General features: G+C 35.0%; 2 protein-coding genes across 2 annotated transcripts; one reads left to right on the top strand and one right to left on the bottom strand.

The window, feature by feature from the left end:
* The first annotated feature begins 368 nt into the window (after positions 1-368).
* LOC107777683 (uncharacterized) lies at positions 369-3791 on the top strand. The gene is made up of 5 exons (XM_016597770.2): positions 369-1439; positions 1750-1851; positions 2221-2387; positions 2465-2657; positions 2741-3791. The coding sequence occupies exons 1-5, from the start codon at positions 897-899 to the stop codon at positions 2906-2908; spliced, it is 1173 nt and encodes a 390-aa protein (XP_016453256.1). The 5' UTR covers positions 369-896; the 3' UTR covers positions 2909-3791.
* A 47-nt stretch (positions 3792-3838) lies between these two features.
* LOC107773848 (sodium/calcium exchanger NCL) lies at positions 3839-9375 on the bottom strand. The gene is made up of 7 exons (XM_016593275.2): positions 8677-9375; positions 7226-7411; positions 6332-6513; positions 5795-5940; positions 5442-5718; positions 5063-5365; positions 3839-4300 (listed from the first exon to the last, which is right to left on the bottom strand). The coding sequence occupies exons 1-7, from the start codon at positions 9128-9130 to the stop codon at positions 4052-4054; spliced, it is 1797 nt and encodes a 598-aa protein (XP_016448761.2). The 5' UTR covers positions 9131-9375; the 3' UTR covers positions 3839-4051.
* Positions 9376-23901: the final 14526 nt, after the last annotated feature.

Here is a 23901-nt window from a genome sequence, read left to right as displayed (position 1 = left end):
ATTGATGAGCTCGTCACGCTAGAAGATAGAGACGAACTCAGAACGTAAACTGTGTGGGTTCGGATCAGAGTCGAAGCCACATTGTTCTAATTGTGACCATTCTTTTGTTGAAAAATACATTATGTATATATATAAAATATTACTTCAGATTTTAAAGTATATAATATATTGAACACTTTTATTCGGATGTCACGGATCATTTAGGTTACTAGATTCAAAATTTTAGCAAAAGCTACTAAGTCGTTGTGGTTTTATTAGACATCCGTCCTGAATGATGATCTCTTTTTCTTTAATTTAATATATTTTGGTTAGTAAGTTGCATGCATGCAATAAAATGGACCCACATTTTGCAAATAGTAGTATAATTACTTAAGGAAGATAGAAGAAAGGAAAAAAGAAGTGGAAAAGCAAAAAACAAGAAGGAGAAAAGAAAGGAGGAAGAAGAGTACTAGAGAGTCGGTCTAGAGATTGTTAAAATATGAGAGAGAGAGAGAGACCAATTTTTTAGGTTCCTTTTGATTTGCAGCATTTAAAGTTATTTAAAATTTCCGATTCTTGATCAGTTTCCTTTTACTTCTTTATTCCTTTTTTTACTCTGTTAATTCTCAAGTGTACTTTATTTCCATATTATAGTGATCTGATCTTTGTGATCTCATACAATCTCAGATACTATTTCCTCCTCTCTTGCTCTACATGTATTTGGTTTATTTAATTGTCCACATTCAAAGTTACAATCTTTACTAAATTATGGGGGTTTTCATTTTCTTTCCAATACACATCAGATTTTCTGTATCTTAAGAATATCATGTTCCTGTACTTGATGGATCCTGTGTTTATATATAGCTTTCCTTTCTGTATTGCTTAAGAAAGATACAATTTTCTTGACGTTAGCAATAATGACTATAGAAGATCATACACAAAGCTGTAGCAATAGCAATAGCAGCAGTGCCACTAAAAAGTTGAAGCAAAAAAAAGTTCCACAAAGAGGACTAGGTGTTGCTCAACTTGAGAGAATTAGATTGGAAGAACAACATATAAAAGATGAAACTTTGCATTCACCTAATGTTTTGTCACCAAATTCAATTGTCTCATCACAAGATTCCACTCTTAGGCCTACCCTTAACTCCTCTTCAATCTCTTCACAAACACGATTAGCCTCGAAAAATTGTGAGTTTAGACCAAATCCATCTAAAACAACTGGTATGATAGGTGAAGGTGAAATGAATTTGTCAGCAATTTTGGGTCCAGGCTATGATGATTGCTCTAAATTGTGGAGTAGTGAGTACAATACTGAAGAAGAGAATAAGAAGTTGTATCAATATGGTGGTGTTAAGCCTGATCTAAATTTGTCACATGAACCCCAGATCCCAATTTTTTCTTTACCCAATAAGCTGCTTAGATCACAACAATATCAGCAGCCTCCTTGTTCCTCATCAATGGTAAGCCAGCTTTCAGCTTACTTATTACTTGCAGTACTTAGAGGCGGATCCAGAATTTTAAGTTGACCGTTCGACCTTTAGGCTCTTACCACTTAATCCGTTATATTTTTGGAATTATGCATTCACAATTTTATAGTTGTTGAAATTATAGTGATTTTTTCACAAATGTATTTATGCTAAAATGCTAGGTTAGTTGAACTATAATTCTATACTACATCCGCCTCTAGCAGTAGTAATCATTATTGGGCTAACATGTCTTTCTTTGTATTTAGTATGCTGAGGCTAATTAGTTTTATTGTGTATGGTGCAGGTGAATATCTCATCATCTGTAGGAAATCTTCATATGGAGCCCCCTTCAAACCAAAGTTATAATGGCTGTCACTATTTACCTCTTTGGCCAGAAGAAGTGAAGGTAAATTTAGTAGTCTTTCCTACCTGCATGATAGAAATAACAAAGAGCTAATAAATAAAGGATTAAAGGTTGCCAGGATATTCGACTGTAAAAAAAAAAAAAGGGGCTGCCTAGTGCACTAAGCAAAGGCCGGATCACAGGGGTGTACTGTATACAATCTTACCATGCATTTCTGCAATAGGTTGTTTCTACGGCTCGAGCCATTGATCTCCTGGTTACATGACAACAACTTTACCAGTTACGCCAAGGCTCCCTTTCAGGATATTCCACTGTCTATTCTTGAAATTTCTTTTTTCTAATCTGTTTGTGCAGAAGAGATTGGTTTTGAGATTGTGGGTTGATAAACTATTATTTTGTTTGTTAATGTAGATGGTTGGCATAAAAAGACCATATCCATTCCCTCCAGAATACCCACCCGTCCCTGCATTTCAAAAATTTCCTCTGTGCTATATTGCCCCTGTATCTGGATCACACGAATCAGCTTCCTTTAGCAGTGAATGCGCAGTAAATTCAGAATCAGGAACTCATCATAAAAGGTTTGATATCTCCCCTGAATATGGCATACATTTAGTTTTGAGTACATCTTGAGAAGTCTTTTTGGTCAATGTTTCAGAGAAGTTCCTTTAAAATCAAGAACTCTATCCGAGGTGAAACCAAGGAATGTTGTCAGAGGAAATAGAGTTCTCAATGGAGATTTTCTCACATTGGCTCCTCCTACAGCAGTTGGTAAAGGAAATCAGCAAGATTTATCTAACTCTGCTTCTCAGAACAGCGAGCTATTTAAATTCGAAACTGTACCCTTTCAAGTAAGTGACAAACGGACTTCAGCATCTTATTTTATGATTCATGTATTTTATATGAATCCTTATTTAGTTTATGAACTCCACAGGAAGTTGCTGAAGAGCCTAGCACTAAGCCAGGCCTAAACAGATTAGTTCAACAACCTTTATTCAGATTTTTCCCATCTGCGAATGTGCAAATTGGCCAAGTAGGAATAACCAAAAGCAACTGTCAAGGTGATGTAGGAGGAAAAGTTGATCTTAATCTGAAGCTATAGAAGTTAAGTCCATGTCACCGGTGGCTTTGTTAAGTCTTTTGAGGTGTTTATTCAGGGCTTTTATTCTTTTACATGGGTAGAAATATTTCCTTCTAATGAATGTCTTACCATTCATGGGCTGCATATGTTAGTTGAAAAATGAAAAAAGATGCCCTTTGCATGGTGTTCCCCAAGGAAAAAATATAGACTCTAGTTCTATTACAGAAAGATGGTAAACAAAAGCTCTTCATTTCATGTCTTGTGGGTCGTTGTGGTGCCTCTTGGAGTGGAGAATAAAGGTGAAACAAAAGTGAGTTTTTGATTGTAACGATCCAAAATAAGAGAAGAAGAATATTTGGGAAGCTTCAAGGATCAGTTTCAAGACATTAATTACTTTTTAGATTTACATTGTTGACGAAGAGCCAGAGGCAGCTATTTTCCAGAATTTTGTCTTTGACAAGAATTGTGAAGGAATACCTCTTTGTATTCTGCAGAAAGTCTATATACCATCTATATTAGTTTCTAACTAAAATGCGATTTGCCATTCCAACTCTGTTTGACAATTGGACGCTATGGTGCCCAAAAAAGGATTTAGGATTCTAGAAGAAAACAAAAACAACTTCACCTTAATTTCTTCTTAAATTCATTTTCTGTGATGTATTAAGAGCAGTGACGAAGTCAGAAAATTCAATAAATATTTGATCAATAACAAGCAATATTTTACCTTATACGTAGTATAATTTTTTGACGAATGGTGGTCAGTTGACCACCCTGCCAACATAGCTTCGCCCCTAATTAAGAGCCATGCATTACAAGTGTGTGTGTGTGTGTGTGTGAGAGAGAGAGAGAGAGAGAGAGAGAGAGAGAGAGAGAGAGAGAGAGAGAGAGAGAGAGAGAGAGAGAGGACCTGCACTGTGTTTAGAGGAACATTCCATGGCATGTATGCAGATCTGAAAACTGAAAACCAAAATGTAATAAACACAGCACTTGGAATTTCAAATTACACGTAAAAATAAGGTTTCTCTGCTCAGTCAAGAGCAATTGACATTTATAATCAACAAGTTTTGACATATTAAAGAAAACCGATGTGCACTGTTGCTGAAAATATACACATCCAACTCTGATGTAAGACCAACCACATAATCTTTTGTTCCATACTCTGATCTATGACCAACCAAATACGTAATCAAGAACATACACAAGTACAAGGGACATTGGATAAAGCAGAAAAGCTATCGAACAAGTCCAGAGGGGAAAGGTGGTGTGGATACTCCCTAAGACCCCCATAATAACGCAAACGATTAGAATAACCAGCACTTCAGATGAGAAGTTCCATGTCAATCCTCTGATGTAAACAATTGCCAAAAAGACTGACAGACAAAGGAGATTGTTCATGGTCACTGCTCCATATAACTGCAAGATAGCATCGGAGATATTATCATATGGCAATGGGAAACAATATCGGCCATACCAACCACCAAAAAATAGCTTACGTGCCCAAAACAGAAAAAGTTTAATTCCAAATGTCAGATCATGCAACATTTGAATTCGGAAAGGAAACCACAAGGAGTATTCTGATGCAACCTAGGAAGAACCACACCCCAAAAGCTAGCTATTAAGTTGAGAGAGCTCAAGGCTATATAAACCCCACATGAGCACATTGCAATACCGATGTGAGACTCAAGTCCTATACCTTGCAATAGACCATAACATATTCCACCATACTTTTATCGGAACAAAAGAAACAAGGCTTCCCTAACAGTAAAGTTTAAAGTAAAACATGAGTGATCATTGCATGAAAACTAATCTATACCAAGTCCTGTCAGAAATCTGCCCATGTAATGGATAACACTCAGCTTCAAAATCTCTAGTTGAAGTTCTTGGTCTCTTTATTTTATTATTATATACCTTTTTTTATGAATGAGGTCTCTTCATTTGCTTCGACGGACCATAATTTGTTAGCAAACTTCTATTTACTAGCAAATCTAGCCTAGTGCTGGTACAACTTGAAACTATGAAATAGGGGTGTACAAGTTAGCAATCTTCAGATCAAGTCCACATCTTTTGAGTCGTTAATTAAGGATTTGATCTTTTAGGTTAACTAATGAAGCATTGGATAGAAAAAACATGATTTTCTACTACTAAAGTCACAGAAGTCAAATCAGAAAAACAGACCTCAGAAAATGTTAATGACGCGGATTTCTTATTTTTCCGGCTAGCAAAGATGATAGCCGACACTGCCTCGCTGGAGTTGGTTGCCAGTGGTAGCGCAATGAATGAGATGAAGAAAGTTGGAATGCTCGTGGCACTGGAGAAATTATTAACAGCGTCCACCAGAGGATCAGCAAAAACAGCAGCGATAATAGTACCCAGCAACAAGAGTAACGCAGCCTTAATTGCAACTTTTCGAGGATTTTCGACACCCTCAACAATTTCATCACTTGTATCCCCCAAGAGACTGTGCTCCATCCTTGTTTGCTGCAAAAAACATCCACATTGTATCATATCTTTCTACCTATAACTATCTAAATAACGTCATCAGCTCAAAACATACCTCGTGAAAATCGTCAAGGTATTTCATTGTATCAGGACCAGCCTCGCGAGAAGAACCATTAGAACTCCTGGCTTCGTAAAGCCATTTTTCAACTCCAGCAATGAATTCTTTCAGATCAAGTTTCTCATCAGAAGACGTATCGAAGTCCTTCAGTACCTTTGCTATAGCATCATTTTCGTCTAAGTTTATCTCCTCAAGACTGATTCCTACGACCAAAGCTCTTAATTCAGAATGGGAAAGATATCCATCACCATTTTCATCTATTGAGTTGAACAGCCTGTCACACAAACCTTCATCACATCAGCCAACATTCTACAGTGATATAAACAGGGCAGAAAGAATTTCAAGCTTACTTTTCTATGACTTGTATATTTGGTGTTCCATGATCTGTGAAAAGCCTCCCCAATGCATGCTTTTTTAAATGTTTCAAAATTCCTGATATGACATGCTTATGTTTTACATAGTCAAGTCTTCGTGTTTGTATCCAAGGCTGAAAGACCTGCATTAAAAGTTAGAAGAAGTTCAGCACGATTTATCTATTTATCAGCCAGGCATATAGGACGATTAGGCCTTTTTTTTTCCTTTTACTTCTCCTCTATTTTCTAAGAAGAGTGAGGGAAACCATTCTGTACTCTGATCCCAGCTCAACTTTAACTCTAGTGGTTACAGGGGGGAATTCGTTTATCCAACTATGGTTGGATGGAAGCTACTTGAGTCATTGACATGCCATTGAACTATTCTATTCAAAACTGTTAAAGTTGATTTTGATTTTGCAAAATGTGCTCATTCTTGGGCATATTCTACGAAGATAATGATGTAGATTGTAGCAGTGTGCAAGAAAGAATAATTTACATTGGATGGAGAAAAAAAAATGACAATATGACAATTACCTGATAAAGGCAATAAGAAATGAGAAGAGACAGTGATATGATAAGCGCTATTAAGACCGCTAAATGTCTTCCAGAAGTTGAATGGAAGAGCTGTGGCAACTGAACAACAATAAATGGAATAACAGACACTGCCATGATCATTGCAGCATAGCTTGTCCAGATATCGGTAGTAACACCGGAACCTACAGACAGAAGACCTACTCTGTGAGCAGAAACACTTTGATAGATAAAAACCTGCCTCGTATTACCATGAAATATAACATGCAAATGTTACTGATTGTAAGGAGAATTACAAGGAAAATGCTGTCACCATAGACATGTCCGAGGCCTAAAGTTTTGGACACTTAGATCCTTTTTAATCATATGCTATGATCAAAATTTACAGGATTTCCTCACATGTCATCCAGATGGGTGAAAATGCTTCATGAAAGTCCCTCTATGCATATAATTAGTAAATTTACATTAAAAATCTCAATTCTTACTTTTCTTACATTCAAAATCACCTTTTCTACTAGGAATTGTTTTCCTTTTTTCTTTTCACAAGTATGGATTCAGAATTTTGAAAGCCAATGACAGCTCAGTAGCTACTTTTTTTATTTAAAAAAAATTAAAAAACAAACCACAATATTTGTCCATCAAGAGTAGCACAGATATGAACCACGGAATGGCTCCCATCCTACTAAGAAAAGGAACAGATTCATGAGCCATCTCTTCGTTTTATTACAGTTTATTAGTTAGCATGTAAATGATGTAAAAAAGATTTTAGACTTTGTTTTCTCTTTTAAGTTCTTTTGTAAGAGCCAACTAGGCTTTTGTAATATAATGCATCGACTTGTTGCAGCAGATCAACAGAAGCAAGTTCGCGAGTAGATATTCTGAAGTTAAGAGACAAACCAGTCAAGCTGAGCCCTTTAGTGTCTCTCAAGTCCACAGCAACAGAATTTTGTATGTCGCACTTGCCAACAATGCAACAGGTTCCCCATATCGCGGTAAGAAGCATCACTGTTGACCCAGCTAACAAGCCTATTCCTACAGAAACCTGGCTCTGAGCAGCCGCAGCAGTTCCAGATACTCCCGATACTGAAACAATGAGGTGAAAAGAAGAAACTTGTGAGGCTTAATATGACTTGCAACAAGCGCTTTTAATGATATAATAACAAACTAAGTTCTTTTTTCGCAAAACACAAACTTGGCTAAGAACATAACAAATGATCCATATCGGCGATATTCTGATAAAAATTTAGTTCTTATACATTAACAGTAGGTCCTGTGTTGGCCATGTCTAATTACAGACTTATATGTTAATATGATAGGTTCAAATCCCAAGCACTAGGAGATTCAGCAATAGCTAGTCGAAGTGCGCACAAGCTGACCCGGACGCCACCGTCATAAATGATAGAGAATATATAATTTTATAGAACCCCTAGTTTACTTGTAAAAGACAAATTATTCAGTATCATATGAAATGGGATTGAATAGAGTGAAAGTTAATCCCAATGGGACAACCATGAATGTTTCATGTAATGATGTTTAGTTTTTTATATAATAAATATTCAGTTAAACCAAATAAAAAAAAAATACAGAGGATTCACATAGCTGCCTAATTTATTTTTAGTATTGAGGTTAGGTTTGTAAAAAAATGGATTTCATTCTTTGAAGAATACGTTTGCTGGGTACCTAAGATCCTGGTGAGATGTCCAAAGCATGACGAAAAGGGTCAAATGGAAGACCAATTTAAGTTAACTATAAGTCCTACAAGTGTCTATGCATTGTACATCATCAATGAACATAACTTAAATCCAAAAAGATTAAACAAAATAAAACAAGACAAACGAAATTGTCGGATCTCTGTTCCCTTCTGATGCAATTTTCAATCGCTCCAATATCCCATACTAATACTCCTTCTGTCACAAATTACTTGGCTAAAATGATTTCAATTATTCAAAAAAGAAATTAATTAACTTTTAATTATTAATTATTATGATCTGTAATATTTCTTTTAGTCGTCAGATATGTTTAAGTTTAATTTCAAAACAATAAGAAACGATGCCTGAATTCCTACCAAATTTTAATAATTACGTCATTCTTTCCGGAAATATAAAATTATACTCTGTCTCAGTTTATGAGATGGTATTTACTTTTTAGTCTTTACAAGAAAAAATAACAAATTTTTATATTTAAAAATAAGTTAACTTTAAAATTTTAAATTTCAATTTAGAGCCACACAAATATGTATGACTAGTTTTAACTCAAAAAATTCATTTCCCAGTCAAACACATTACACAATCACATATAGGGAGTAACTGGTAAAATAAACAGAGTGAAAGAAAGGACGATTATTATACCGAGAATGAGCATAGCATCAGGAAGAGCACCAAGCGCAGGAAGGAAGAGTCCACCAATAAGACCTGGCCCTAAAATCTCGAGCAACAGTTCACTACCGGAGGAGAGATAAGTAGCAGCCAGAAACATAAGGTAACCATACACGACGATGAGGAAAACATTTCCTAGAGCAGTTTTAGTGCAAGGCAAAAAACCATAGCTCTGTTCACATGCCTCCTCTGTTTCAGCAAAAAGTGAGATTATTCCTTTTTCACGACCACTGTCAACGCCGCGAACTCCGTCGGAGACGAGATCCGATGATGGCTGGTCGCTGATAACGCGGCCGTGCGTGGCGGTACAGAAGATGAGGAGAATTAGAACAGGAAGATAAGCTTTGGGTAACATTTTTGCACACTTAGAAATATGTTTAAGACATTTGGATATATATATATATATATATATATATATATAGATCATGTATAACGATAAATCTGAACAGAGTATACGTGTTAAGGACGCGTATGGACTTTGCGGACTGAGTTAAGGAGAGTGGGTCCTTTTTGAACGTGGATGCTGTATTATTGTATTGTTTTGGTACATTAATGAGATTTCTTTTTTTATTCCCTAAATCTTGCAAGTACGAAATTTATTCATTGATATAAATGAGGTGATCTGTTTACGTGAGGAAAAAAAACTACAGGATGTATTTTATTTTCCTCTTTCTCAAGGTAGGATAAGGTATGCGTGCATATTATCCTCCTCAAATTTCACATCTAGAATTACACGACTATGTTATTGTTGTAAAGTCAAAGATAGAATAGAAATGAATAAGAGAAGGCTAAGATTCAAACTGACTACAATTTCTTCTGGCTTTTCTCTTTTTCAGCTTTTTAATAATTGACACGATCGCTCACCTTATTGGGTCCAATTTATCGGTTTTATTGTTTAGTTTAATATCCTTTATGTACTGAACTACTTTTTGCGACTGCCTATCTCCATGTGGTGCCAAGTAGACAGACAGATATTGTGGAAATGTCAACGGCACCTAATCTTAGACGCTTTTGTATCTTTTCAAGGGAAGCTCTTTTCTAGATCTGCCATTTGTATAATCATACATATTAGGAGTATTTGTTATTTATTAGGGGGAAAAAACTCTACCACAATAGGGTAGAGAGTAATTAAAAACAAGAAAATTAGGAATGGTTAACATGTTACTTTCATTTTTTGTTTTATGATGATGAGTTTAACTCGTGGTGTGAAGAATATTTGCACAATTAGGTCTAGGTAATTAAGTGTAATTTTTTTGATAATTATTAATTGGTAGTCTGATAAAAATAGAACTAACATGTTATTACCATGTTGAAATTTGATAATAGTGTAAAAATGTTTTCACTTTATATAATTTGAATCTTATGATGAATATCCTAAAATATACTATTCATTTAAGAATCTTATTTAGCTGCACCAATTCATTTTACATTGTTTTTACTAAAGGATTAGTTTAATTATATACCCTTAATTTAGAATGTAATTTTTATAATACTTTTGAATAATCAAATTCTCTAGAAGTGGGAACTATTGAACTTCTTCCCTTATTTGTGAAACGTAAATGACCTGTGCGATCCCCATTCCGCACAATCAATTCTTGGACTGTTTCTCTTTGCTAAAATAAATTAAAGAAAAGAAGTTTCTTGGGCTGCTTTCTGCCTTTTCTTTACAAAAGCTAACTTCAACAATTGTTTTTAGTTTAACTTATTCATGCTTTTACAAAATTAATTTATGACGCAAAGGGAAAGGCTCGTTTGTTACGACAAAATGTGTAATTTCCAGTAGTATACTGTCGTAAAGTTTATTACTAGGTGGGTTCCTCCTTCCCGTTACATTCTAAATGCTACTACCTTTGTTTCATATTATCAGTCCGTCTCATATTATCAGACGTAATTTTTAAAAATAATTGTCTCAAATTATTTGTTATTTTAGAAGTTCAAAATAAAATAAATTATTTTTTTTCTCATTAGTAATAATTATCTTTGAAAACTATAAATACCTCAATTATGAGTAAGTATTAATTTGAGACGAAGGAGTACACCTTAACACTTTTTTCATCGACAACTACCTTAGAGACCTTATCTCTTTACCCAAAAAAAAAAACAATTAAATGATAAAAATTGAACGATTTTCAAGTCAAACGTGTAAAAGACCACATAGTTTTAAAATTGTGGTGTAAAATGAAGCACATATATTTTGTGTGGTTATAAATCATTGCATAAAGACAAATTATTTCCAAATAGGAAAATAAGTCATTCTTTTTGACACCGACTAAAAATAAAATATGTTCACAAAAGAGGAAGAATATATAATTTTGAATGAAAGTTCAAGGATGACCATACAAATATTTTAAACCAAAAAGTAGAATGATGATTGTCCATTTGTTCTATCTTGTAAGTAAAGCTTTTTCAGCGTTTTAAAAGGACTATATATAAACCTAAAACTTGAAATTGAAATATCTTTTGTGTAATTTTAAAGTAGACTAATTTTACAAATAAAAATAAATTAAAGCATAGGTAATCGATTTATATTATTAATTTGATACTCCAAAATTTCTGCTTCATTTGGATGGAGGAAATATTTTTGTCCAATACGAGGAGTTTATCACTGCCCCAGTGGCGTGACCTAGTTGCAAATCTTGGATATCAAGATTCAAATTGCAATAAAAAGAACAAACAGTTTTTTTTTTTTTTAGTTGTTTTAGTTTTGATGGACAGAGTTATTTGACATAAATCTGGAGAAAATCAGAAATAGTCAGATTCACAACTGGTAATTGATAAATAGCTACGGTTTTAAAAGTAATCAAAATTTAGCCATTTTTTCATGTAAAGATAAAATTTGAACAAAAATACCCTTAAAATCCAGAAATATTCCAGCATAATATGCTGGAGTTTGAATTTTTTACATATGAGATTCCAGCATAATGTGTTGAAATTCTAATATAATATGCTTGAAAGTTTATACGCATGAGCTCTATAATACAACATTTTATGCTGGAATTTTCCGTGCTTCAGTAAAATAGTGATTATTTTTTATTGATTTTGTAAATACTAGCTATTTTTCAACTATTAGTCTGAAAACTAGCTAGATAACAAATATTAAAATGGTCCAGCTCCAACCACCACCGTTATTAAAACAAAAATAAAAAAATGGGAGCCCTGATTTTCGTTTTCTTCTTACTTTAATAATGGCCCCAAAAAGAACAGGTTATTACATCCATATGTAGCAAACAGATCGCCACGTCCAAACGCTGTGTATGAACAAGTAGGCGTCAGCTTAAACTTTTATATTAATTGTAAGTTTTATAAGTTAAAGTCAGTGTAATCTACCAATCTGATCTACGTTTCCGAGTAGATGTGGTGCTCCACCATTTTCCCAATTTGCATCTCTGCCATCAATATGAAAAGCACAACTGTACCTTCCTATTCGGCCAATTATCTTTCCTGGCCACATTTGTACTTCACAGCTTTTCCAAAATTGTTTTTTTTTAAATCAAATATACTTCTAACCAAAGGACAGATTTGGAGCATTTGATTGAGATAATTTGGAAAAAGAATTTTGAACTTTTTTTTATATATAGAAGTTAAAATTATGTCTAAAATTGTTACTCTCTCTGTTTCAAATTAGTTGGGATACTTTCATTTTTAGTTTGTTCCAAAATAAATAATATATTTTTAAAGTTGAAAATAATCCAACTTTAAACTGTTTATTTTACCCGTTTTACCCTTAATGAGAAACTTTTATAACCACATTTTAAGCTTTTAAGACCACAATTTTTTTATAAAAAAATTCTTAAATTTCGTGCAGAATCAAACTAGCTCATCTAAATTGAAACGGATGAAATATAATTTTATTGAAGCTGCGTGTTACAAGTGAAAAAGGTTTTTCAGCGTGACAAACAGCTTCTCAGCACTTTTTTCAACTTTAATTAAATAACTTTAACCTTTTGCAAGAAAAAAAATCAATATTTTTAATACATCGTTTCTTGAGGCACATTCCAGTTACTTGGATTAGAGACCGGATTATGCATCACATCTACCCTTGCCGACGGCATAAGTATCAATCAGTCATCATATATCATTTTCTCATTACTAACGGGAAATTAGAAAACATCTATATTTTAGTATTATCTCCAACATATTATTGTCAAAAAAAAAAAAAATTGGGACTTTAGGAAGTTTCCTTAGTCCCTGTCATCGGTTTCACACTTCACAGTCGGAGTAAATCGGTATAGTTAAGTGGGGGGTTTGACATAAGAATTGTAAAATTCCGGAAAAAAGTGGAGAAAAAGAAATTCAAATAAAAATGATATTAAAAATTAGAGTTGTGTTTGGACATAAATATTATTTTTAATTGTTTTTGAATTTTTGTAAGTGATCTGTAAATGAAAATTGAAGATTTTATGAACAAACATTAATTTCGAAAAAAAATAATTTTTTTTATTAAAAAAAGTAAAAAACAATTATGGCCAAACGGGCTCTAAAATAGGTCCAAAAACATGAAAAGACGTAAAAGGAGAATCACATATAACCTACGAATTCTTTCCGTTCCTTTCCTTTTCTTTTCCACACTGTTCACATAGAGATAAAAAGGAAAACCTAGAATAGTAATAATTAGCTGGTGGAATATAAACTCGTGAAATTATGGTTCGAACTTTGAATTTTATCTATTAAGCTACATTTTTTTATTTTTTTTTATTTTTGGAGATTTTTAGTGTATTAACCACCAGTTCTCAAAATTGATCACATACGTTTTCAACTAATTGGATGGTTATTCCTAAAGCAACAACATTTGAAAAATTGATCGTTGATGATTCGTCAATATTTCTAGAAGTAGATAGCTTTTCTGAAAAAGAAAAACGAAAAAAAAAACAGATTCTAGAGGTGGAGACTAGTTGTCTTGTTCCATATATAGAGTAAATAAGTTTGGGGACGCCTAAATAGATAAAAGGAAGGAGGCTGCAAAGAAAACCTATGAAGAGGTTGAATTAGAAGGAAATGAAATAGGAACTAGGAATAGAAGCTTCGCCATCGGCCTCAAATTTTGAATTCTGTATACCTGTAACTCCATTATTACGTCAAAATTGGAGGCAAAGACAATTAAATAATACATGTTTGATGAAATAATCTGTCGATAATTATGCTACATAAATTAAATAATACATGTTTGATGAAATAATCTGTCGATAATTATGCTACATAAATTAAATAATACATGCATTATAAGATAAAATTGAATAATACATAGGCTAAGGTCAAGAATCTAGTCCATTGTTCTAATTAGTATGATATATAGAAACTTTAATACAAACAATTGCTTTTGAATCCAATAATGAAAGAGACGGTGAGAAAGGAGGTCATTGGGGTTGATGTTGGGAATAAAACCTCAATAGAAATAATATTCACAGTAATAAAAACAGAATAATAACGTAGTATCAAGATACGGTAATTAACAAGAATAAAAGAGTGACAACGACACCAAGAATTTTTCGTGGAAAATCCTTTTGAATAAAAAAAAAATACGGCCCAGAGACGAGCAACTGATATCACTATAGCTAAGAATTTTACACTTTGTAGGTCCGAGTAAAATACTTCAAAGATCACTACAACACTCGAAGAAATAACCCTCTTTTGATATTTCCATCTAACTACAATATCGCTCACTCTCTATTTTTCTCACGGATTATTTTCTTATACCCTGTTTGTGAAACCTCACTCTTTTTTTTTCTCTTTATTAGTGTGTAGAAATGAGAGCCGAAACTCTCCTTTTATAGCCAAAGCCTCACTCTCTAAAGCCTACTATATTTGACAATTTGCACACACTTTTTCTTCTTTTTCTTCAATGTTGACAATTCAACAAAGTTTGCTACCAAACCAAAGAAACTCAACAAAGTTGGCTACCAAACCAAAGAAATTCTCAGCCAAATATTTTTCTTAGGCACATGCCTATTACTTTGGCTTTTGAATGAGATGGACCCCATCAATCTCCCCCTCTAGTCTCATTCATCTAGAGGAGGTAGCATTGTCTTCTAGTTTGAGCGCACACCGACAAGTTCTTTGCATAGCTCGAACTTGTCTCTTGGTACCACCTTGGTTAACATATCAGCAGAATTTTCAGTCACGTGAATCGTTTTTACCTGTAACGATCTGTTCTCCACCTGCTCACGAATCCAATTATATCTCACATATATATGCTTTGTTCTTGCATGGTCCATTGAGTTCTTGCTCAAGTCTATTGCACTTTGACTATCACAATAGACGACATACTCTTTTTGATGCAATTCCAGCTCTTGAAGAAACCGCTTGAGCCATACCATCTCCTTGCCAGCTTTGGTAGCGGCAATGTACTCTGTTTCAGTTGTTGAAAGTGCAACACACTTCTGCAATTTAGACTGCCATGATATATCTTCCCCTCAAAAAGTAAATAGATATCCAGTAGTGAATTTTTTATTATCAGTATCACCGGCCATATCAGCATCCGTGTAGCCCTTCAAGATTGGATCATATCCTCCAAAATACAAGCAATCTCATACCGAACCTCTTAGGTACTTGAGTGTCCACTTGACTGCTTCCCAATGTTCCTTTCTAAGATTTTCAAGGAATCTGTTACGACTCCAATTTTTCTCCGTAGGATGTCGTGATGACACCTAGTCTCTAAGATTAGGTAAGTCTATTAATTATGCAAAATACAAAACTGAAACTCAAATCTCAATATATAAAATAAATCAAACCGCGATTCAAATAGTTACAACTCCCAAAACCCGGTAGAAATAAGTCACAAGCTTCTAAGAATTTATTCTAAGTGTCCCTATACATCAGAGTCTAAATAAAATAAGAAAAATAACATAATAAGGATAGAAGGGGACTTCGATGTCTGCGGACACTGGCAGATATACCTTAAAGTCTCCGCGTACGGCTAGTTCACTGATGTCACGACCCAAACCGATGGGCCGCGACGGGCACCCGGTACCTTACTCAACCGAGTACCAACGTAACATATCTTTCTTATTGCATTATCATATACACGTGACATACAGGCCTAATAGGCCAACATCATCATTTATAATCTCAAAACATAGGTCGACAAGGCCGTACAATCTTTCACGTACATGACATATGTCTACAATACTCTAAGAGTACATAATTGTCATAAAGGTCGGGACAGAGCCCCGCCATACCAAACCATACACATCTAAATTATACTGACCAAACAAGAAACTCTGGAGAAAATGGAGTGCACCAATATCTTCTGTTGAGTTGATCGCCTACTTGGAGGACTCTCGACTTGTCTATCGAGGCCTACGGCTATGAAACGCAGCATCCCCAGGAAAAGGGGACGTCAGTACAAAATAATGTACCGAGTATGTAAGGCACTATACTGAAAGCTGAAACTGAAGTGATAATATATTAACTGAAAGCAACTGGAAGTCAATGATAATCTAAAGATATGCTTACATGCTGATACTGACTCCACTCTCTCAATAAAGTAAGTAAAATAGTTGTCTGACTTATAAGGCTTGGTATATATATAACTGCTCTACCGTAGTAGGCTCGCTCATAGGCGCTCGGCCATACTAGGCTCTGTATCTCAGCCAACTGGGCTCGCTCATAGGCGCTCGTCCACTGTAGGCTCGGTATATAACTTACCATCTGATCAGAGATTGCCCAATAGGGGCATGCCCATCGATTATAGCTCGATGGTAATGAAATTACTGTAATATTGTATATATAGACTCTCTGTTCTTTTGACTGGAAAAAGGAAATACTCAAATGAATATGAAGTCCCGATAAAGATAATATTGTAACTTACAAAACTAGAAAAATATACGTAAATTCCGGGATATGAATTTTTCTTTATGCCTCGTCATCAAACTCGTATAATTACGAGATCATGCCAAAATGAAGGAAAAGTTTAGTCTTAACATACCTGGAGTAGGAAAAAATCTGTATGATGTTCTTGGAAAAGGTCACACCGTACTTCCCTTAGAATCGCAAAATCCCGTTGCTATTACGCAGTATAATTTCAGATAAAATAATTTGTTGAAGCAAAATCACGTAGATCTAATCCTTGTAAAGAATTCATATGAATTCCATACGTTAGGAATCCTTGAATTCTTAATAGATGCAACTTACATTCTTAAGAATGGATAAGATTCTTACATTTCTAAGATTTATTGTGGCTTTTCTTTCTTAAATGAATGCCAAGTCTGATTTTCTTACCCTCTCACCTTCACCAATTTACTCATCACTTGTTTAAAATAGCATAATGCTTATAATCACGAAATGATTTCATTCCCGAACTTGCGTCGATTAACTTACGACGAAACTTTATCGTACGAAAATGCGGGACGTAACATTATTCCGTCATTTGGAACATTCGTCCTCGAATGTTGACTAATATACTTATCATTTTCATAACTTATGTCCTCTGAATACTTTAGTACTTTCCTTGCCATCTAAGCAACTGTTCTGTGAATAATTTTAAGGGCCAGGACATTCCCCCCTTTAAGCTTCTTTATCACACCACGATTTGTAGTCGGAATCCTTCCAATCTCGTAATTGTTGCTACCTTTTGTCATAGATCCGTTTATCCATCCGTATGACTTTACTGCCATAACGCTTACTTTGATTTATCGTTATTGAGGGCTGCTACCGAACTCCAGGTTACTTTTGTTGCTTATCCTATATGCAATAAGCTAAGTCCTTTAATGCCCCCTCATTATTGTTCATCTTAATAATGACGGCCTAATCTCATCTCATACTTTGTGACCTTTGTCCATCCATTGTTGATTTATATTAATATCGATAACTTGGCCTCTTATGTAACACTACCGCTAGGGCTCACGTCTCATTGGGGACATCTGGAGTAATTAGATTGATCCACCTAGGGGCGATACTGTACTTCAATAATCATACTTTATAACATCCCAATATGACTCACTTACGTGGGTATTTTAATCATGTACAATTCATGAAATCCCTTCAAATCATCACTCAATCGAAGGTCTAAACGTCATCCTTCATTTATCACAAATATACCCCTATTTTACTATCGGGGCAACATTTCATCTCTTTTAAATGCTATTAGTCTTAGACTCCTTTGAGTTCATTCACGCTATATTGAGCTTTCTATAACTTAGAGAAATCATCAACTCTCTTGTTTTCATGGGCTTAGTCCTGAGGACTTATCCATTCTCGTCACCTTTTCACTCTCCCTTTCTTATCTTTATTCATGTCATAAATCCTTGTCACTTTACTATAATTTAGCTTGCGACCTATACGTATCTATTTATACTACTCGCAACCTTCCTTCAACTTTCTTGCAGTACGGATTATTCGCAACCTTCTGCATTTGAGTATCTCGTATGTTGTTCACCTTTACCTTACTTACCTTAAAATCGTGCATCACATCTTCTATCTCTTTCATGACCTCCCTTCCACATAGGTATAATTCACATCTGTGACTTGAAGCTCTATTATAATACTTGCACCTCTAGTGCATATACACTCCGGTGGGAGCTTCATATTGACTTCTTATGAGGTTGTTACTTTTCTAACCGACTCTATCGTAGACCATTATACAATATGGCTATTGTACTATCTCTCTTGTACCTCTGATATTAAGAGTGATCCTGCAATGTTCTCACTCACGATTTCTATAATTTTTTGGGTCCAATAATCAGACTCCTAATTTACTTCGTTGTTGTAGCTCTTTTGTTTCCCCTTCCTTCTGATCAGCCTTTATGTAGGCTTAAGCTATCTTCTGATCTGTGGCTCACGGTATTAGTTATTAGTTTAGTCTTTCATGGGCTCTATGGAATATCCATGATACACTCTTCTGATAATTCAATCCCTTGTCTATGACATGGACTCAATTTCTTTTCTTTTTTTAACTTATACCAGAGTCTTTTACGGCTGTATGATTGCCAACATATATGTTGCATGGATAATGCTCCGAAATCTTAAGTGCGTTCATAACGTAAATAACTCTGAATCATTGATCGAATAATTCCTTTTGTTCTTTCTCAGCTTTCTTTAAACATAAGCTATTACTTTTCTTGGTCTTCATGGCCCATTGTTGCACGGATACTTAGCTTACCTTAGTTCTCACATATTGGAATTTCATACAACTCATATGATCTTGAATATTACTTCTGATTTTACTTCCCGTTCATTAGCCATGGTAGGTGCCACCTGCTGATGGAGTGCATACAATGTTGTTGTGAGATTGTTGTTACATGACCATTTCCTCTTTAGGTGACTGTGCTTGGTTAAAGCCTTTTTCCTTATTTCCTCCGCGAGTCTTTCATTATAGTACTTAGGGAGGACCCTCTGATTCTTGCAAGGCTGCGAGCTTATTACATCGTATACTCTACGGAATTTTTGATGTTCGTACTCACATATAAAATTCCTTAGTTACTTACCTCCATACTTATATGCTTGTACGGTTACTCCCGAACTGAAGTTTTGACTGTCTTCCCTTAACACTCATACGGTATATTTAACTACCCCAACTCCTATTCGAATATTTCACAAGGTCACGATGTCATATCTGCGAGATTGAATTCCCCATGTTCGGGTTCACTCTATTTATCTTGCACGATCTATTGATTTGTCTGTATCCTCTTGTCTAGCCATAAATAGGCTCTTCCTGAATCAACTACTAACTAATCATTGTTCCACTCTCATATCAATATTTCGCGTAATCTTTCTTGGGTTATTTCCTTTGTCTTAACTTACGTCTCATACTAACTCCTTATTTATCAATAACATCTCGAGTAGGAACCCTCACTTCCTCTCCTTGACGTCGTGTTTGTATAATGTTCTGGAATCGTAGCCTATCTATAGGCTTTGAATAAGTTCAATCTGATCGTTTTCTCATTTTTATCGTATTCTTCCTTTACTATTCCATAATTACTAGAATCACTTAATTCTGACTTAATGCCACATCACTCCATATTTCCCTTTTAGAGGAGTACCAATATTTAACGCTACGACGCTCTACCTATAGATGTTTTACCTCTTCATTTTTGGCGTCTTTTCACATCATCAATGACCCTTACTCGCCTTGCGGTAATCCTCCTGTACCAAGGATAACAAAATTTCTTACTCACGAGAGTGACACTTAGTGTAACTGACACATATAGTCCCTTAAGCTTAACTTTGCTCACATTGATTGTTTTAGGGAAGCGTATTCCTGAATGATCATTCTCTAAATATCTTATGAATATTCTTCTGTTGTCCATTCTATTATTGTCGGAATGCAATCTGAAGTTCTCATGATGCCAACTATTATCAAATTACCCAGTCCCTAATTCATGTTTAGTTTATCTTGGTCACCAGCCCATACTGATTTCTATTACTCTAGGGTCTAACTTTTCCTTTTGGTAATCGCGTTAGAGTCGCGAACTTATTTCTCGAAATGAGGATGTGGCCGTATGGCCAATACTCTTTTGTTGTCTTAAGGCCCATCACCTCTCGTCTCTTCCTTTACTTGACTATAGATTATGTAATACTCTACCGTTGTCATCCATGTATCATATCTTACTCATAATGCTTCATTAACTCTCTTCTTATTTCTCGCTAACATTTATATCTATCACTTTATTCTGAAAACATCAACAAGATATTCTTTTGCTTTTAGCTCCCCTTTGCTCCATCCACTGGCTCTTCGGGTTGCCTAGCATTATCTCTCTACTAGGGAAGAGAGTCATACTAAGATAATATTTATCTTTTCCAGGCTTCTAGTGCCTATCTTTGTAGTACTCATATCTAGCTGTACTATTTTAGAGTGTACCATCTAGGTGTCTCACAAGGAGATCCATCAGCCCATTATCCTTCGGAAGTGTCAACTAACGCAAACAATCCATCCACCATTTTGGGTCACTATAACCCCAACCGGATCTTAATATCCGTCCTTCTCTGATACTGCTTCTGTTAGCTTCCATAGGGCATAAATGAGATGGGTGTGGCCAATTGTACATGCCTCTGTTACAATTGAAGGTAACTCAAAATGCGTATATCTCCCTTCCTGAATGGTGAATAATGATAATCTTTATTAACTGGATACTTCGTACCTTTCTTCATCTTGCTTCTTTTACTCCTTGAAACTTGTATTTATCTTCTGAATCTCTCATTGTATTTTTACCATAAAGGTGGATAAATATTCTTGCCTTAAGGCTTATTATCAAGAGGCTTACACATCTTAGTGCAGGCATGATTTGCTGAATACCTCATGTTTATCCATCATAAGCATGATGTAAAAATTGAGTCCCTCTGACTCAACTCTTCCACAACTATATCTCTTACCAACCGCCTTTCTGAATGTAGGCATCGTTGTATTACGAATAGGATAGAGTTTAGAAAATTGAGTTCTTACAACTGAGCTCTACCACACGATCTAGAGTAAGAAGAAAGAGTGATAACCCTAAATGCCATGTAGCCTCCTGCTTATAAGTGTGGTGCATGACATACCCATAAACAAGACTCTACTAGACACGACTTGTAGATTCCCTAGGACAGAACTGCTCTGATACCACTTTTGTCACGACCGAAACCGATGGGCCGCGACGGGCACCCGGTACCTTACTCAACTGAGTACCAACGTAACATATCTTTATTATTGCATTATCATATACACGTGACATACGGGCCTAATAGGCCAACATCATCATTTATAAGCTCAAAACATAGACCGGCAAGGCCGTACAATCTTTCACGTATACAACATATGTCTACAAGCCTCTAAGAGTACATAATTATCATAAAGGTCGAAACAGAGCCCCGCTATACCAAACCATACAAAACTAAATCATACTGACCAAACAAGCAACTCCGGAGCAAATGGAGTGCACCAATATCTTCTGCTGAGCTGATCGCCTACTTGGAGGACTCTTGACGTGTCTATCGAGGCCTGCGGGCATGAAACGCAGCGTCCCCAGACAAAAGGGATGTCAGTACGAAATAATGTACCGAGTATGTAAGGCACTATATTGAAAGCTGAAACTGAACTGATAATATAATTACTGAAAGCAACTGGAAGTCAATGATAATCTGAAGATATGCTTACCTGCTGATACTGACTCTCATCTCTCAATAAAGTAAGTAAAATAATTATCCGGCCTTATAAGGCTCGGTATATATATAATTGCTCTGCCGTAGTAGGCTCGCTCATAGGCGCTCGGCCATACTAGGCTCTGTATCTCGGTCAACTGGGCTTGCTCATGGGCACTCGGCCACAGTAGGCTCGGTATATAACTTACCATCTGATCAAAGATTGCCCAATAGGGGCCTGCCCATCGATTATAGCTCGATGGTAATGAAATTACTGTAATATTGTTTATATATACTATATGTTCTCTTGACTGGAAAAAGAAAATACTTAAATGAATATGAAGTGCCGATAAAGATAATATTGTAACATACAAAACTAGAAAAATATACGTTAATTCCGGGATATGAATTTTTCTTTATGCCTCGTTATCAAACTCATGTAATTACGAGATCATGCCAAAATAACGGAAAAGCTTAGCCTTAACATACCTGGAGTAGGGAAAAATTCGTATTATGTTCTTGGAAAAGGTCGCACCGTACTTCCCTTAGAATCGCAAAATCCTATTGCTATTACGCAGTATAATTTCAGATAAAATAATTTGTTGAAGTAAAATCACGTAGATCTAATCCTTGTAAAGAATTCATATGAATTCCATACGTTAGGAATCCTTGAATTCTTAATAGATGCAACTTACATTCTTAAGAATGGATAAGATTCTTACATTTCTAAGACTTATTGTGGCTTTTCTTTCTTAAATGAATGCCAAGTCTCATATCTTTAATGTTGCCACATACTACACTGACTTAAAGAATCATCATGGGATTTTGAGGGGTTCTTCCACGAATGCCTCCTCACTTATCCAATTATCACCTTTCTCCTTAATCAATTCATTAATTCTCCCACTAGTCCAATAATTAATCAATTACCCACATAGTTAAAAATTATTTCAAATTACATAAAATATTATTCACTTTTGATACACTTTATACACCTTACTATCATATCCATATGGTACTTTGTATAGTATTAGTCCATATATACCGGATATTTTAGCTCGTGCGGTATTTTATCCCAATATGCCAAACTTTGACGAAAATTCATTTTCTTTGATTTGCTTACCCTCTCACCTTCACCAATTTACTCATCACTTGTTTAAAATAGAATAATGCTTATAATCACGAAATAATTTCATTCACGAACTTGCGTCAATTAACTTACGACGAAACTTTATCGTACGAAAATACGGGATGCAACAACTGATGCCGGATCTGATAGAAAGTACTTGGATCTGCACAAAAAGATGTGCAAAAGCATAGTATATGTAGTGACGAGGTCAGATCAGGCCCAACTGGAATAATAAAAGACATGGAGATAAGTTTAACAATATAATAATAATAATAATGACAATGGTGATAAATCAAATAAATAGTATGTCACAATTTAACTACACGGAATATGGGCAAATAACACCTCGCGGAAGGAAAAAAAAATTCCAACTTTAAGGAAAATATCAAAATAACCAAAGGCAAATGTAGCCATAAATAAAAAATCAACAAGGGCACGTCCGAGGTACCGCCTCGTAGTCACAAATCATAAATAAATTTACAATATCTCATTTTCTTTTATCATTGTGGGAGCCTTCACATTTAATTTAAAAGAAAATATTTTTTCCGAAATTGCATCCCACGTTTTTGCCACCCTTATCACACTGCATGACTTCTAATCGTTCACCTACTAGCCACGCGTATCAAGCCACCCTTATCTCACCGCATGCGTTTCAACACACAGATCTTATTCCACCGCATGCGCATCGATATCATAATATATCACATTTGCACCTCAAGTGCCCAAATATTTCAACTTTCCAAAGTAAAATAATAATATTTTCCACAATAAGGAGCTCACGGCTCAATCACAGTGAGTATAAAAAATCCCAAAAAATATTCGGGAATGAATAACTCAGAAAAAATAATATTTGACAATTTTTAGCACGTTACCTCAATACCAAATTTAAAAATATCAAATACTTCATATTAATAATAATTCAATAAAGAAATTCAACTTTTAAATATTGAGCACAGAATAAAAAAATAAAGTTTCAACTAAACAGGTAAAGCAATTAGCAGAAAAAATGTCACGCAAATTTA

Source organism: Nicotiana tabacum, chromosome 2, assembly GCF_000715075.1.
Source record: "Nicotiana tabacum cultivar K326 chromosome 2, ASM71507v2, whole genome shotgun sequence".
Classification (NCBI taxonomy): Eukaryota; Viridiplantae; Streptophyta; class Magnoliopsida; order Solanales; family Solanaceae; genus Nicotiana; species Nicotiana tabacum.
The sequence above is the reverse complement of the archived record's forward strand: the minus strand, read 5'-3'. Positions and strand labels throughout refer to the sequence as shown.

Bases quoted from the DNA above. Each gene is read 5' to 3' on its own strand.
- LOC107777683 (XM_016597770.2), top strand. From the start codon at position 897: ATGACTATAGAAGATCATACACAAAGCTGTAGCAATAGCAATAGCAGC. The intron at 1,852-2,220 runs GTAAATTTAGTA...TTGTTAATGTAG, and splicing joins TTTGGCCAGAAGAAGTGAAG to ATGGTTGGCATAAAAAGACC. The intron at 2,658-2,740 runs GTAAGTGACAAA...TGAACTCCACAG, and splicing joins TCGAAACTGTACCCTTTCAA to GAAGTTGCTGAAGAGCCTAG.
- LOC107773848 (XM_016593275.2), bottom strand. From the start codon at position 9,130: ATGATCTATATATATATATATATATATATATATATATCCAAATGTCTT. The intron at 5,719-5,794 runs GTAAGCTTGAAA...TTTGTGTGACAG, and splicing joins AATATACAAGTCATAGAAAA to GCTGTTCAACTCAATAGATG. The intron at 4,301-5,062 runs GTCTGTTTTTCT...GCTATCTTGCAG, and splicing joins CGTCATTAACATTTTCTGAG to TTATATGGAGCAGTGACCAT.